At 34.1% G+C, this 16,951-nt stretch overlaps 1 protein-coding gene across 2 annotated transcripts in view; it reads right to left on the bottom strand.

The window, feature by feature from the left end:
* LOC126762531 (uncharacterized) overlaps positions 1–13,940 on the bottom strand; it is an 84,271-nt gene extending 70,331 nt beyond the window's left edge. For both annotated transcript variants that reach the window (XM_050479344.1, XM_050479345.1), the window contains exon 1: positions 13,556–13,940. In XM_050479344.1, the coding sequence (XP_050335301.1) occupies positions 13,556–13,838 (283 nt within the window). In that variant the 5' untranslated portion in view covers positions 13,839–13,940. The remainder of the gene's footprint in view (positions 1–13,555) is intronic.
* Between the last annotated feature and the right edge of the window lie 3,011 nt (positions 13,941–16,951).

Below are 16,951 nucleotides of genomic sequence, written 5' to 3'. Positions count from 1 at the left end.
AAGGTGTTCCACACGCTTTTGTCTGTACATATATTTATTTACCCTTTGCAATAATGATAACAAAAGAGCTTTGTTTATTATTTTTCGGTATCTTTCAATTAAAGAAGGTTCCCGCCCATTGTTTGTCACAGTTTATCTCTATTACTAGCATTATTATAACCCTATTTGCGGTCTAATTAAACCTTTAGAGTTCATTTGTTGCTCTATACATAGCTGGTTCAAGCTACTTAGTTCAAGGTTTTAATTTCAATTACATTGAAATATTTCAATTATGATTTGTATAGCATGAAGTCGAAACCAATCGGTCAAAAAGTTCGATTTATTAAAAATTTATTATGTTAATGCTTCCGCGTACGATTTTTCTCCATTATTAGTTTTTATATGGAATTGGCTACAGAAAAACGTAGAAAAGTAGAATTGTAAATTCAATCACACACATTTTCAATGACGAAGAAGAATGATGTAATATTTAATGACATTAATTAATTGACGATTTGAAAATACGAGCTTCTCTAATAAAAAATGCCCCTAATTATCCGAAAGTGGCTTTCTATTTGACAGTTATAAAACTTTTTATGAGAGATTAGTTCATATGAAAAATTATTTCGGTTTTCTACAGGTGGGGACGGCACCATTGTATTATTAAGATCATCCAGTCTGTCTCACTTTTGCCAGCATAGCCATTTACCAAGTAATTTCGTTTTTTTAATGCAGTTAAAATATGATTTTTTCATTGTGTAAAATATTTATGTATTCTCCATTTTAATCCAATACCTTTTGCCATCTTTCGAGGAAAAGATTGATTTCACGCTAAAAAATGTTTGATCCTTGCTGGTAAAACACTGCTTCGAGTGGTTTTTGACATCCGGATTTGAAGTGAAGGTTCTCCCATCCAAAAAAATTTGCAGAGGCCGGAACAAGTAATAGTCCGAGGGTGCCAAGTCTGAAAATTATGGTGGGTATGTGAGTGCGAAAGCTTTTAGCGTGTCATCAAACTTGTATGAGGTGTCGCATTATCCTGGTGGAACAGTACATCTTTTCTATTAATCAATTCTGACTACTTCTGCTTGTAATCGTGGTATTGTTGGACAAACGCGCAAAATAAGCGATTCCCTTAAAATCTTATCATATAGACAACACAATCTTTTTTTTTTTGGTGACTATCGGCCTTAGAAGTGATAAGCTGATTCATTCTTTTCAGAATATGAACTCTTGCGCTTTACATTCTTGTAAGCAACCCACTTTTTGTCGTCAGTAACAATGCGCTTCAAAATCAGTCACTCTTTTGACATTTGATAAGCATATCACAGTCGTTAATGCGACTAAGCAAATTTCGTTCGGTAAGAACATGAGGAACCCATATATCTAGCTTCGAAATTAATGCTAGATGTTTAGTGTACTTGTGTACGGTCACCGTAGACAAATTTAATCTTTCAATAATTTCTCGAGTTTTTATTAAACGATTTGATTCGATCAACGACTTTATTTTATCCATATCGGCTTCAAGAATCAGCTATTGTCATCAAACGAAATTACTCCGGGAACGACCCAGCATGTCGAATATTGATTTCTAACTGATTAACAACAACTGGTTTAACATAATAAGTTCCTAACTTGACGTAAATTCACAAAAGGTAGTCCGACATAGTCAAACTACAAATTACATCAGAACTTAGGCGATTAAAATTGATTGCGTTCGTTAATATGCACTTCAGGTGCAATTTTAAAAGCAATGTTCTCATTATACTTTCGGAGGGCCAACTACCTCAAATAGCAACTTTTTCAGGAACCTAAAAAATTTTTCTAGAATTTTTCGTTATTTAAATACTCGCGGTTATAGAAGCGCCCCAGCACCAATTCTTTATTGTTTTTAAGGACTGTAAGTTTCTTCCTCTGTAATGCTCGTTTAATTTAGACTCTTTTTAGTTATTTTTGCTATCCAAAGTAGTTCTCAACTATATGCTGAAGTTTGTCTTTTTCGAAGGGGCGTCCCTGGCAAGTAGTAACGGCGGTTTCTCGCTAACGACCTTCAACTTTTGGACCTTTGTGAACTTTTCTTCTGTGTGATAAATCAGTATTCGGTACATTTCGTAGACAGAACCACCTCCAACATGACAGTTAAACGCCGTTAAACTAAGGCTGCCCTTTACAAAATCTAACTCTAGAAAGTTTTATACCTCTAAATTTGGCTTAGGAACTTTTTTATGAGGGTCTAGAAGTTTCCACCACGCATTCCTCATCGCAACTTTCAAAATTTTTAGCCTCACTGCGATAGTGCCATTATAATATCCAGTTACGACGTTTATCATTACGGCGATGTGAGCTTTGCCAAAAACTAGCAGTTCAAAAGACGTTCGCAACCCCACAAGTGCCAGACAAGTTTAATATGGAAGTTGTTTGATTCTACTGCTAATTCAATCTGTTCATGTCAATCAGCTCCAGGCCTGTATGGCAACTCTGCTATCTTTTCTCTCTAAAGGAAGTCGTACTTCGGAGAAGTCCGCTTGAAAGACACTAAAGCGATATATGTAAAAGTCTAAGCCAAGAGTTGTTTGAGAGCACCAGTCCAGTCCAGTCCAGCGACTCCGCTCCGCCCACAAATCTCTGGAAGGTATGTGCGCAAAGAAGTTGCCGCTAGGAGAAGACGCAGTGGTCCAAGTTATCAGGGATGCAGTCGAGGTAAGAGATGATTTCGGAATGTCCCTTTCTGAGACAGTTCCTCGAAGTCCGTTAGCTATCTTTGCAGCAATTAATTTGCAGGCCAAGTACTGCTATTATATGGATATTTCCAAAGTCGAGCAGTAGTCTTAGTTATGAAAAATTATGAACCTAGCTTACTAGGTCGCATTGCTTAAATGGGAGTATTTTCGAAAGACTTTTGTTAGTATTTAAGCATCTAGTAAATCATATTCCTATATATGATATACTTATATGGTACATTGTCAATAGAAGTGTTTGATTGTAGAATAATAAAATAACTGTTGCTTGTGAATCCGTCTGATTTTATTTTCCACATATAAACTATTTATTACACAAACAGAATAACCTATACTAAACCGTACAACCTCTACTAAATTACTTTCAAAGCGATGTTTATGTGTTGGATCCCAAGTTGTTCGCCATTACCACGTATTGTTCGCTATTCTTCAAGCAAATTTAGCATAAAATATAAATTGCGGTATTACCAGAAAGTAATTTAAAAAAAATTTTTTTCAAACCACTTATTGCATTAAATGTGCTTACGATTCATTTAAAATTTATTTATTTTTTCCAGTTTTACAATTGATATTGCTAAATTTTTCCATGTTTGTATTTCCATATCTCCTACATTAATTGTTCATATTTCAGTTCTTCTCTAAATTTATATTTCAAGTTCTTCTTTAAATTTGCACTTTTTGCCGCTGTTCAAACAAAATATAATTAAATTTCACAGTCTCGCCAAAATAGTTTGCTTCAAGAAATATTTTTTGGCAAATTGATTTATGTTCGTGATAAGCGTGCTAATATTCAAATTAAAAAGGAAATAGAGAACTGTAGACTGTTAATTATCATAATTAAACAAAATAATGAAATATCACGAACATTTGGTCATGCTTGAGATATTGCATGTAGATAATTTTATAAGTACACACTGAGCAAATCGTCTATGAAAAATTTATAAAAAAAATCTATAATTTGATTAATCATTATTTTACCAAATCGCAGTATATTTTTTTCATAAATACGGATGTCTGAATTTTTTAATTCTTTTAATTAGATATCTATCAGGTAGCGCTATATTTGTGCACAAACTTAAATGTGTTCCTTGCTCGAGCAATTGATTGAAATAAGTTTTTTTTATATGATATTGACCCAAATGCTCAAGTTCAAATTGATTTTAAATAAGTGCGTTCTTTCAATTTCAAAGTTGTTTACCTTCAGACATCCTACCAAACTGGCGGGTGTTGAAGTTAAGCCCCTGTGCAAATTTGTATTGGCTACTAAGCGTTTTGCCGATCTGTAAGTCCGAGCACGGGAGTTCTTATTTTCAATGACTTTACAAAAGACTTTACAAAAGACCACGTGCGCTCTCTTATCAGCCATCTAACCTAACCGAAACCTTACGTTAAAATATAAAGGTCGTATAGTTAAAGACGGTATAAGCAGGCAAAGCCTGTGTGCCTTTCAAAATTCCAATAGTGAAGAGTGGTTGGATTTATTTCGTAAAAGCATTTATTGCTTCAGTAACATTTATTGTAGCTTATAAAGACATTATGTCTCCAACATCTGAAAGGAAGACCCAGCAGAAGGTAAGCCAAAGTGGTATTTAAAATATCAGTCTGAAAGTTTACACATATGCTTTTCTCTCCCAGAAACTGCTCATCTTTTGGACTAAAATATCTCTTCCCCCATAAATTAATTGTCAAGACAACGCTATAAATTTTGAAAAAAACAGTTCATATATAGCACTATAAGAGTGATTAAAAAAAAAAAAATTTTTTTCGATTCGTACTTGGAAAAATAGGTTCTTAGACACCTCTAAGAAAGCCTTTCCAAACATGAGTTTTTAATTGTAACGGGAAGGTCCTCCTACATACAGTTTTCTATTTTTTCTTATTATCAGATTGAAAAATTTATATCTCGCTTCCAACTACTTGAAAAAATATCTTGTTCCTTGGATTTTGTAGGAAATTGAATGCTCTACAAAAAAGGTCTATTATGATTTTTTCGTAAACCCAACCGTTTAAAAGATATTAACGGTTGAAGTTTGATTATTTTTGGGAAATTTTTTATTTCTTATGAATTTTATAACTCAATGAAAAAATCATTATGAATAAGGTTTTTGGAGAGGCTTTCTTAGAGGTGTTTAGGAACCTATTTTTCAGAGTATCAAACGAAAAAAAAAAATTTTTTTTTGATCCACCTTAATATGCATTGATGTTTGACGATGAATATCTCGTAAACGCTTGACTTAATCGAAAAATCATAAGAGACCATTTTTATAGAGCAGTAAATTTCCTATAAAATTATGAGTTTCATCATTTATAATAATTTTTTTTTTTCATTGAGTTATGAAATTCATAAGAAATAAAAAATTTTCCCAAAAATAATCTAACTTCAACCGTTAATATCTTTTAAACGGTTGGGTTTACGAAAAAAATCATAATAGACCTTTTTTGTAGAGCATTCAATTTCCTACAAAATCTAAGGAACAAGATATTTTTTCAAGTAGTTGGAAGCGAGATATAAATTTTTCTATCTGATAATAAGAAAAAATAGAAAACTGTATGTAGGAGGACCTTCCCGTTATAATTAAAAACTCATGTTTGGAGAGGCTTTCTTAGAGGTGTCCAGGAACCTATTTTTCCGAGTACGAAACGAAAAAAAAAAATTTTTTTTTTGAATCATCCTAAGCACTATAGCACATAATCGTATAAACTACAATCAAAATCAGGATAAAGATATTGTATGCCCTTTTATGTTATAAAAACTACACTTGTGAAGGGTTTTACAACTTGCAGCCGAAGTTAACGCATTTTATAGCTTTTTAATTGCGTCGAGTGACATTGGGTAGGAGTTTGTTAAGAGTGAACACTCTAATTTAATGCAATAATTCTAAACTTACATAAGGGGTTAGCGTTAGTGAGAATTGTCAAAAAATATTTTTTTTTATTTTTTAAAGTATGATATCTTAGATATATTCCCTGAAGTAAATCCAACAAATACTTTTCGAGTTCTTCGTTAATTACCAAAGTGTGTTTCATGCGCTCCGGAATGTTCGTGTGAAACTTCAAGTTCCGTTTTTCTCAAACCATTTTTTTTTTTCAAATTGTGACCACCGTAGCATAAAAACCGCTATGTAGATTTCTGTGAAATTTATACCTAATGGAGGGTTTTTTTGTTAATTCCGATTTTTTGTAACCAATTAACTATTGGTTTTCTCCCAAAGATCTGAAACAAAATTTTACTCAGATCGCCATTTTGTTAATTTAAAAAAAAAACATCCGTCAGGCACTAGACTATGTATTAATAAAACTATTTTTTATTCGATTGATTTTAGATGAATTTCCACCACAAGGAGCTTCGGTTGGTACTGGATCAATCCAGACAGACATTATTTTTAAATTATTATTTTTTTCAAAATTCTGTCAAGTTAAGTTGAGTTGCAATTGTTTTTACTTTTATAAAACAAATAATTTACTGGCAAAAAAATATTAAAAATGTAATTTTTTCATATCTCTGACTAGGACAGCTAATCCCATAAGTCCTTAATTGAGACGCTACAAAATAAATTACATTTAAAATAAATGTTTTTTAATATGTTGGTAAGACTATCCTTAATTAATATGCCAAATATGAGGCCGATATGTTAACCAATTTGTTCACAGCGACTGCTTAAGTCTGTACACCTCATTAGGCCCTGCGATATTTACTCGTACAATGGATAAAAATATCGAACAAGGAATTTATCTCAAATATCGTATTTCTAACCAACGAACAGATGTTTTTTTTTTTTCAAAAAGAGTACCATAAACAGGTCTCTTTGGATATGCTTGATCATGCGAATTCCGATCTCACATTCATTGGGATCATTACACCGGTCAACAAAAAAATATTTTTTTTGGAGTTTCTGTTCTCATACTTGAACTCTGATTCTAGACATTGAAAAACACTTAAATATCAATCTTTCTTTCTTTAAGTTTGCTTTGGGCTGATCCACATCGATAAGTATATTTGGGGTTTAATGCGAGAGAGCTCATATGAGCATAAAAGAAATACAAAAAATATTCACTTTTAGACAGTAATTTCTTGTTATTTTACATTTATATATTATTGTTTATCACACATCTTGAATAGAAACGACTCTTGTATCTAAAAAACCGTTTTCTAATTATAATTTATAGTGAAATTGTAGAAAAAATATAAAAATCATCGAAAAATTGCTCTAATTTCTACGAAAGCAAACTTTAACCGAAAAACAAATTTTCCTACTTTTTTGGACAAACTAAAATTTAACATGTCAGACCCAAAAATCGTGTTGACCGGTGTATACAAGTTTTTGTATGTAACTGCCGATGAGAAATGAGTTTATAAATTTGACATGCAAACAAGTCAACAATCATCTGAATGGAGGGAAAAAATTAGCCGAAACAAAAAAATATACACCAAAGCCGCTCAAAAATCAAGGTGATGCTCATTGTTTTTTTCGATATTTATGGTTTGGTGCATAATGAATTTGTTTTGAAAATACGGATCGTCAATAAGGAGTTCTATTTGGTCGTATTGAGGCGTTTGCGTGATAACATCCGTCAAAACCGGCCGGAATTGTGGAAGAACAATTCATGGATTTTGACCCATCGCATCGAGTCACGATTGTGACCGTATTTAAAGCCAAAAACGCAATGAATACCATCGATCAACCACCATATTCTGCAGATTTGGCTCCGTGTGATTTTTTCTTGTTCTCCAAACTGAAACTGCCGCACCGTAGAACCCGTTTTCAGTCGATCGAAGATATTAAACAACATTCGCTGAACGCTATCCCAAAAAGTGCTTGTGAAAAGTGTTTCTAGAACTGGAAAATTCGTTGACATAAGTGTATTAAATCTGATGGGAATTACTTTGATGGCTTATTTTGTCGCCTCCAAAGTAATCCCAACCAAATGTGTGAATAATTAAATACTTTGTGTTTTATTAACAATTTCCGGGTACTTTTTTGGCACTTGGAAACCCTGGCCTCAATAGTTATTTCACAACAGTTGCTACGTGGTAGCTGTCGATAAGTATTTACCAAATATTTTGAAATGTTTGTTTATATAACATATAATATCATATTAATAACCTAAATCTATACAGTAGCATTCTCACCTTATTTATTTTTCGTAGAAATACGAATTAACTTCAAACAACTGTTCAAACAAAAACATGTTCAATATTTGAACAAGCTTAGTTTTACAGTTCTGCTTTTGTTTTTCATTCTAAAAAGTGCAAATATGCTAAATCTCACAAAGGAGTTAGAAATTCGTGTATGTTTGACTTTTTTCCGTTATGGCAAAACGAGAAATATAAATTTGTTTAAAGCAATAAATTTAATTTTTTCTGGAACATTTTTTAAACCTTTTTTTATTATCAAAGCAAAATGAAGTTTGTGAAAAAATACTAGTTTTAAAGCACAAAATAAAAATTGAAAAATTTCTTTGTCAAGCATTAATAGAAATGATGAAATAGCTATGCTTGGTTTCATAGATTTCATGAAAAAAGAACAAAAGCTGCACAATCAGCAGTAATTTGTTAGCACACTCAAGGTCATGTGATTAATTTGTACGCACTTCTGGTCTGCGCTAATGATTTTCCTCTGCCTATTACTTCATTCCACTATAATTACTCTTATTAGTAGAACTTTAGTTGTTTGGCATACAACAACAACGAGTTGAACGACCTTTAGTAATTTGTCCGATTACTTCATTCAGCTACTGTGCTCAACGCACGCGAGCCGAAAGCAGACGCTATTGTTACAAGATCGGCATTTGTATAGCTTGATTATTGATATTCTAAAGAATGGCCAAAGCTTTTATTTGTCGCCAGAATCAATGTAATGCGCCAGCACAAATTTGCATATTCAAATATTTTAGAGAAGACTAATTAATTATTGGAGAGGTTCAATGTACGAGCTTTAAAAACAAAATAAAAAATACAGCTGATACTACCTAATATTTAAGTAGAAAATTATAATAAAAAACATATAAAAATATATAAAAAAAATAAAAGAAGTTAAAATAAAAAAAAATTAGAAAGAAAAGTTTGAATCAAAATCAACTTTCATGCCTTTAAATTGTATCGAATGTATCACTTTATGTAAGTAAACATGTCGGTATATTGCAAAAAAAGAAAACCCCTTCAAACTGGGGGTGCATAGAAACTATAATACCCTTCATAAGTGCACCTTTTCTAGCATAAAGGTGTATAAAAAGTTCTTTAACTTGAATTTGATGGCTAAGCTTGTATGACAGCTATATGCTATATTGATGCGATCTGAGCAATATTTTCGAAGATTGCACTGCTGCCTTTGGAAATAATTTATACCAAATTTCGTAATGAAAGTTTGTCAAATGAAAAAGTTTTCTATAAAAAACTAAGTTTTCTTGATCAGCTTGTATGACAGCTATATGCTATATTGGTCCGATATCAGTGATTCCGACAACTATAGAGCTTTTTTGGGAGAAAAGCTCGTGTGTGGAATTTTAGACCGTTATCTCAAAAATTGAGGAACTAGTTCGACATACACATGTCTAATTCGACTCAGCTCATCACACTGATCATTTGTATATATTCCTCATAGAGTCTCCGACGCTTTCTCCTGAGTATTACAAATTTCGCGGCAAACTTAATAAACGCTGTTCAGGTTATAAAAATTCAAATAGAAATCTTCACAATCAGCGCAAACGCGGTCAGCGGCTTAAACTAAATATGGTATCTCCATGTACAAATTTGCTTTAGTTTTTATTGTTCATTATTTAATCTATGCACACATTAATATCGGTTTACGGCTGCTTCCGAAACTAAAAAACACCAAAATATCCAAATTATAAATAAAGAAAGACACTATTCGAAACCAGTTCGCTTAATAAGTCATGGTTCCGCGCATATTGATAAAATTCTTTATCAGCATTTCAGGCAGAGAGCTTTGCGTTGGTTGCTTTTTGTCACCACAAGTGTGAGTATGTATGTATATAAACTGGTATGCCTGCAAACTGGCCGACTCTACTCTACATTTAGTTGCATATATTAAGATTTCGATAAGCTACAGTATTTACTGATTTACATCGCGCATAAACAGTCCTATCATGTTTGTTTATAAGTCTTGTTTGGTTTTAACCGTGAAAAGGTTTGAATAATAATGAGAGATAATAGATTTTAGTCTCTGCTTAAAATCTATTTGGGGCATTGTTTTGGCAAACTTTGATTCAAACATCCGATCTTCATTCAAAAATTATACCGGTGAGAATGTAATCGTCTATGGCGGCCGTTATCGCGCCATTAGAACCGACTATTTGGTGCTTGAAATTGAAGCTCGTGATCTCGGCGACATTTGGTTTCAACAAGACGGCGCCACTTTCCACACATCGCATCAACCAATGGATTTATTGAGAGAACACTTCAGCGAGCAGATAATTTCACCTTTTGTGCCGATCTATTGGCCACCAAGATCGTACGATATCACATGGTTAGACTTTTCCTGTGGGAGATGTAAAGTCTAAAGTCTATTCGGACAATCCCGCTTCGATTCACGACTTGGAGCAAAACATTACGCGTGTCATTCGCCAGTTACCAGTCGAAAAGCTCGTACGTGTCATCGAAAATTGTACTCAACGGATGGATCATTTGAGACGTAGTCGCGGCCAACATTTGAAAGAAATAATGTTTTTTCGAAAGATAATAAACTTTCCCCATTAAAATTGAAGTTTCTCTGTTTTTTTCTTTAAAAAGTAGGAAACCTCTAAATGGATTACCCTTTATATGACATGTGGTACATTATTTCTATCATACTGTAGTTTCTTCCGAACTTCCCTGGCCAACTTTATGTCAATGTGGGTATTCCTTCATTAAAATTTTGTGGAAATATTATTTTGAGCAAGAAGTAGTCCTTTCAGCTACTTTTTGGACCTCGTATACATAATATAATGGTTTTCGAACCACAAATATACTTTATATTAAATATATCGGTCAAGAAGTATGCTTATTACCAACGAAATTATGGAAATTATTGTTATATGAATTCACTGTAGTTTGGTGATTGACACAGAGAAAAAAAATGGCGATATCAGTACATACTTCTCGGTTAAAATTTGACCGGACTGACAAAAAATACATTTTCACGCCAACTTTAATCTAATTTTCCATTCACTTCTTGCAAGCTTCGGCTGGGATGGTCTTCATTGTCTTTCATCGAATTTTGGTTGTAGCAATTTTGGCTCGTTTTTTGAATTTTTGAAGTTCCCTTCGTTAGATTTTTGAACAGTTTTGAGGTAATTTTCCTAATCCTACGTCTCGTCGCCAGTAATGATACGTTTAATGAATGTAGGTTCTCAACAACACTGTCAAGCATACCTTTTGCTGCCTCTACTCGACGTCGTTTTTGCAAGGGATTCAGGTCTTTTGGTATGAGTCCAGAATTGACACACTTCATAACCAAAACATTAACCGAAATGTGTTGTGTCGATACACAAGAGATGCAGAGATGCGCCTCAATCTCATGTTTGATGTCAACGCAATGATTTTCAAGTACTGCTTCTTTTACTTTTGTAATTAACAGAGGTGAGACCATGACTTCACCTGCACTTATGTTCATGGCAAGGTGAACTCCCAAAACACTGCTGCAACATTTTCAACGATTCTGTAGCTGTGATTCAATTCGAAACACAAAATTCCATGCAAACTAGTTGCAATTTTCTTTCCTGGCATGGTAAATACCATAGATCAAACTTCATATTGACGCAAAACAGGTTTTACCAAACTAACAAGAGAATTTTGATCGATTCGCTTTCAGCACGCAGTTTCAATTGACCAGTATGGCTCAAATTTGTAGAACAAATGGTTGAAGAAGAGTTTTATGTTTCACTATTAAAACGAAGTATTGATTGAAAAAAGCAATAAAATCCGCAGACGTCCTTATTTTTTCGCAGCAAATACGGAAACCGAAATCCAAACTTGACTCGTTTTACTGCGCTGCAGTAAAAAAGCACTTAAGACACTCTAGCAGCATTAGTCCCAATTGTGTTGCGATAGCTTATGCAATGTACTGATACAACACAATAGCGGAGTTCATGATTATGCAAAGCCAAGCGCGATATTAAAAAGAATTAAAACTACAAATTCAAATTTGGTCAAACATAATTCGCGACAAATTGATTTATGACCCGGTTGAGTTTAAATTAACTTCGGATGCAAACGCGATGCATAGGTGAACGAATGAACAAACATCGAAGTTGATTTAGTAGTAAAATAGAATTGAGTGTTTTGTAGCGTGTCGAATAAAATACAAACACACATACACTTATTTGTATACTTGTGTACTCGAACAATGAATTTGTCTCAAATTTTGTGTTTCTAACCAAAATTTCGTGTGCGGAATCGTTGCGAATGTTGGAAAAGGGTGATTTAGTTTTATCAAAAACAAGTTGTACAAAGCCTTCATAAACAGTCAGGAGATCGTTGAAGACATGTCTCGTTCTAGATGACCGTCGACCTCTTCAACTCATGAAAATATAAAAAAGTGAAAGATAAGGTGCTTTGAAAATCATCAGGCAAGTGTTAGAGAGATGGCAAGAGAGATGGTAAGAGAGCTCGACATCCCTCGAGAGTCCATTTGAATGATTTTTATTGATATTTTGGGTATAAAACACGTTCTTGCTCGACTGGTCACGATAAAGCTAATTTTTTTTTTCAAAAGTAGTACCATAAATAGGTCTCTTTGGACATGCTTGATCGTGCGAATCCCGATCCCACATTCATGGATAGCATTATAACTGCTGATGAGGCATGGAAAAAAAAATGGAAAAAATGAGCCGAAAACCAGGTGAGGTGTTGAACATCTATCGCAAGAACATCCATCGAGAACGGCCGGATTTTTGGAAGAACAATTCATGGATTTTGCACGATGATAATGCACCGAGTCACGATTGTGATCGAATTTAAGGCCGAAACACAATAAATACCATCGATCAACCACCATATTCAACAGATTTGGTTCTGTGTGATTTTTTCTTATTCTACATACCGAAATTGCCTCGCCGTGGAAGTCGTTTTAAGTCGATCGAAGAGATAAAATAAAATTCGCAGAAGGAGCTGAAGGTCATCCTAAAAAGAGCTTATGAAAAGTGTTTCGAGAACTAGAAAAACCGTTGGCATTATTGTATTATGCCTGGTGGGGAAGGCGACAAAATAAATATTGACGAATAATTAAATATTTTGCGTTTTATTTACAATTTCCGGGTACTCACAATGTATATTAATACTAAATTTTCTGCACTACAAAAAAGGCTTGTATAATTTTGCCATAAAATCTTGTCTTCTAAAAGTTATACACAATTAACGTTTTCCATCAAATGTACTGAACATTCATAGGAGTGATTCTGTGTTACTCATACGACGTGGTATACTGTTGGAATCTGCTACTTTTGCTGTTTAATTTTAGTTGCGCATAACTTTTAAAGGAATGTTTGTCCGAAAAAAATCATTAAGACCTTTTTTGTAGAATAAAAAATTGATAATTGAATAGTATTATCCGAAAAGATATATGTTCATTTGCTTCGGAGATGAAAAATATAATACGAAATATCAGAAAATGCCATGTTAAAAACAGAGGAAAAGTAAGTAGGCTCGATTTAAATTGCAAATAAATAGTTTGTTAACGTTAGATAATGTTTTTTAGGGCAAAAACTGAAACTCCAGAACACAACTGCAAACAAACAATCAGCTTGTGTTATAACGGTAACCCTAACACTTGGTTTGCTTGGCTGATAAATTAGAATAAAATGCAGAATATTTTATAAATACGAATTCTAATAAAACTCACCTCTTTTGTCGCGCTGCGCAAGCTGCTGTTGTTGCTGCAGATGATGAGTTGGTTGCTGTTGCTGCTGTTGTTGTGCGCGTGTTTCTTCGCCATTGTTTGCCGTAGTTGTTGAACTAGATACTGGATGATTGACGATTTTCGTGCTGTTGGCGCTGCTGAATGGCTGAGGAAATGTATGAATTCTGCTATAATTGTGATTGTTGTTGCTGCTGCTGTGATTGCTGTCGCCGGAGTTGATAATGACCAGTGATAAGAGTATGAGTAAGACCGATACGCGTGACATTATGGCGAATGAATTTGTTTTTGTTTTTTTTTGTATCTTAAAAATATTGCACTGAAGAATTCACGTTTAATTTTAGCTTTATTTTAATTTAATTTTAATTTATTTTTATTAATTTTTTTCTTTAGTAATAATATTGTTTTTTATTATTGAAACTATTTTTTTTATTATAATTTGTTTTTAAATATTTTTTTTATTATTTTTATTGTTATAGATATTTTTTAAAACTAATTATATTATTATTTTAAATATTTTTTAAGTTGTAGTGATGACTTTTTTAAATATCTGGCGCTTTGATGACTGACTGTTTAAATGTGTGACTGACCGTTAGACCGGCATACGCGGAATGCGCTCCACTCGCTGCGTTTCGTAGCGAAAATGCTGCTCAAGGCAAAGTCGCTGCTCGTGTAGCGTTTACGCGGCGTCTCAAAGCGCAGGCAGCTATGCGGTAATGCGACGCACTTGACCACTCGACGCGCGATGCTCGAAATTCAAATTAATAACAGGGTTCGTTGGCTACAACTAAGCCATCTAGCGCAGTAGAAATTTTTTCACAGCAACTTGAAAACTTGCTGCGATTATAATATATTTGTGTTGTTTTATAATACTTGTTGTTGTTGTATAATAGTTAAATAGTTGTTGTTGTTTAACATTTGTTGTTGTAATATTTTAGTTTTTTTCTTAACATTTGTTGTTGTAATTTATTACTTTTTATAAATTTTGTTGTTGTTGTTGCATACAGTTTGTTGTTGTAATATTTGAAATTTGTATAATATTATTTTTACAATTTTTTCTTAATATTTGTTGTTGTAATATTTTTATTTTTTCTAGTATTTGTTGTTGTATAACTAAGCGCTTGCATCTGATTACTATGCAGCGTTTATTTATCAAATCGTTATCGAAATTTTCAAGTCAATAGTAAACAAATGCGCGGAAGACACCACACACGCGTTACGTCACTAACACACAAAAACAAGTTTAGCGTTACAACAACACACACGCCTGCGCGTCCACTAGCCTTTAACTGCAGCTTATCTGAATCGGGCTTTCCGACTGGCTAACTTGTATATATTAATGTACCTGTTCCGTTCCAGCTGGCTGCGACGCGCGTTACATTTCTCCGCGGTCACTGCTTATTTCTGCACCACTGAAACACCTTCACCACTGCACACCACTCTCACTTTCGCCTGCGACGCGCTGGTCCAACCGGCTTGACGACCAAAACTAAATTGGAATATCATGCATATTATGCATGTAAATCTCCGACTAATCAAACGCTTTCTAAATATTCTGTTGACAATATTCAAATGCAACAAATTATGAGCAATAAAATTTCCAAAGCACACAAAAAATCCAAAACCAACAACAATTAGTTGCGACAAAAGGCGCTAATGAGGCCGCTGACGCTTAGCTGTTGAAGCACACACTGGCCACTCGTCGCTGTCTATCGTTTCGACTTCCACCTGTCCCACCTATATGCATGTGCATATGTTTGTGTCATTATTATCCAACGGATTAATTAAGGCCGCGCCGAAGAAAGCATATTCGTTTATTCATATTTCAACGACGTCCAATTTTCGATTATTAAATAACACCAACTAACAAAAAACACAACAAAAACAAAGAAAAAATTGACGCAAACACAACACCGCCTTTCTTCACCGTATATGGTGTGTTGTTGTTGTTGACTTGAGCAAAAAAAAAAAGTTGTTTGTGCGACGCTTCACTTAGTTCGTTACACTTGATTAAGCCGAAGCGTTGAAATTTGTAATGCAGATGCTGCGCATGCGCGCCACAGCTGGTCTATGCACAGAAGTTCGTAGTTAAAAACGTAAGGGAATGAAATTGTTTACCAATAGCGTTGTTATTATTGTTGTGTTTATTGTTGCTGCTGCATTAATGACTACCAGCGGGTGGTATACGCTGCTTAAACAACTGCGTTCGCATGCACTTATTAGCCATGAAATTCCAGCGCGATAACTCTGAGCTGCTTCAGCACACGCGCTCTTTGCTCTGCTTCTACTTGGAGCTTTAAGATTTGCAATCAATTCACTCTCTTTGGTGTGCGCTCTCTCACTGTTTTCATTTATTAACGCTCACTCACTGTAGCTTCGTTGCACCCACCAAGTTTCTCATTGCCACTTTTGACTCTTCGCTTTGATGCTGCGGCGATCTTTTGGCATTCGCGCGTTGACAATCACGCTGTGAACATCTTAAATAATGCTTGTCGCTTGCTTGGTAGCAAAATCAAAATATTTTACACTACTGTCCAGCGAGCTGCCGTCTCTCTGCATGCTTGCTTGGCTTTCGACGTACTAAATGTTGGCGTTACTATTCGTAAAACCGTAAACTGCTCGTCGCTCTCTGGTACTGATTGCTTGCTCTTTGCCACCGAGCTGGACTTATTTGTAAGCCGCTGAGTCTGCTCTTATTTCGACAAGCTTTGTGTCCGCTTGAGTGCCTATTGCTGTGCGCTATTTCACTGACTCTTTGCGATATTGCTATTTGGGATTAATTTTCAGCCTTTCTCCTCACAACTAGTCGTAATGTGTTATGGCGTTGTGCCTTCGCGCTCAGTACATCCACTGCTCCTCGTGAGAAATTGCTCTACGCTAAACAAATTGCAACGTGTTTGTGTCTTTTCATTCATACATTTACATATATTAACTTATATAAATTTTTTCACTGGAACTGGTTGCATTCTTAACATCATCTTTGCATTTATGGATGATCATTAAACCAGTCGCTTAACCAATAACTAATGACAGCGTATTTAATGGTTTGAATACAAATTATGGATAAGTATAAATTTATCAATCGAATAATCAAAACTGAAGTAAAATCAAAAGACTTAAGCAACAAACTCGATAAATTTAAGCCGCTGTTAGAGAAATTATTATATGACAATTTCAGTCAAGCTGTATCGAAACCAAAAGAGTGTTGCCGTAAAGTAAGGATATTTCTAAAAGTTGTCACCTTTCTAAAAATAAACTATTCATACGAATAGCAGAGTATTCAACGAGGACAATTGAAGAAGTGTACTTAAAACACTTAGTTCAAGAACTATTTGAAAAAAAAATATTAAAATTGACCAATAAATTGTATATTTCGCATAA

The sequence above is a fragment of the Bactrocera neohumeralis genome, chromosome 6 (assembly GCF_024586455.1).
Source record: "Bactrocera neohumeralis isolate Rockhampton chromosome 6, APGP_CSIRO_Bneo_wtdbg2-racon-allhic-juicebox.fasta_v2, whole genome shotgun sequence".
Lineage (NCBI taxonomy): Eukaryota > Metazoa > Arthropoda > Insecta > Diptera > Tephritidae > Bactrocera > Bactrocera neohumeralis.
This window is presented reverse-complemented; position numbering and strand designations above follow the sequence as displayed.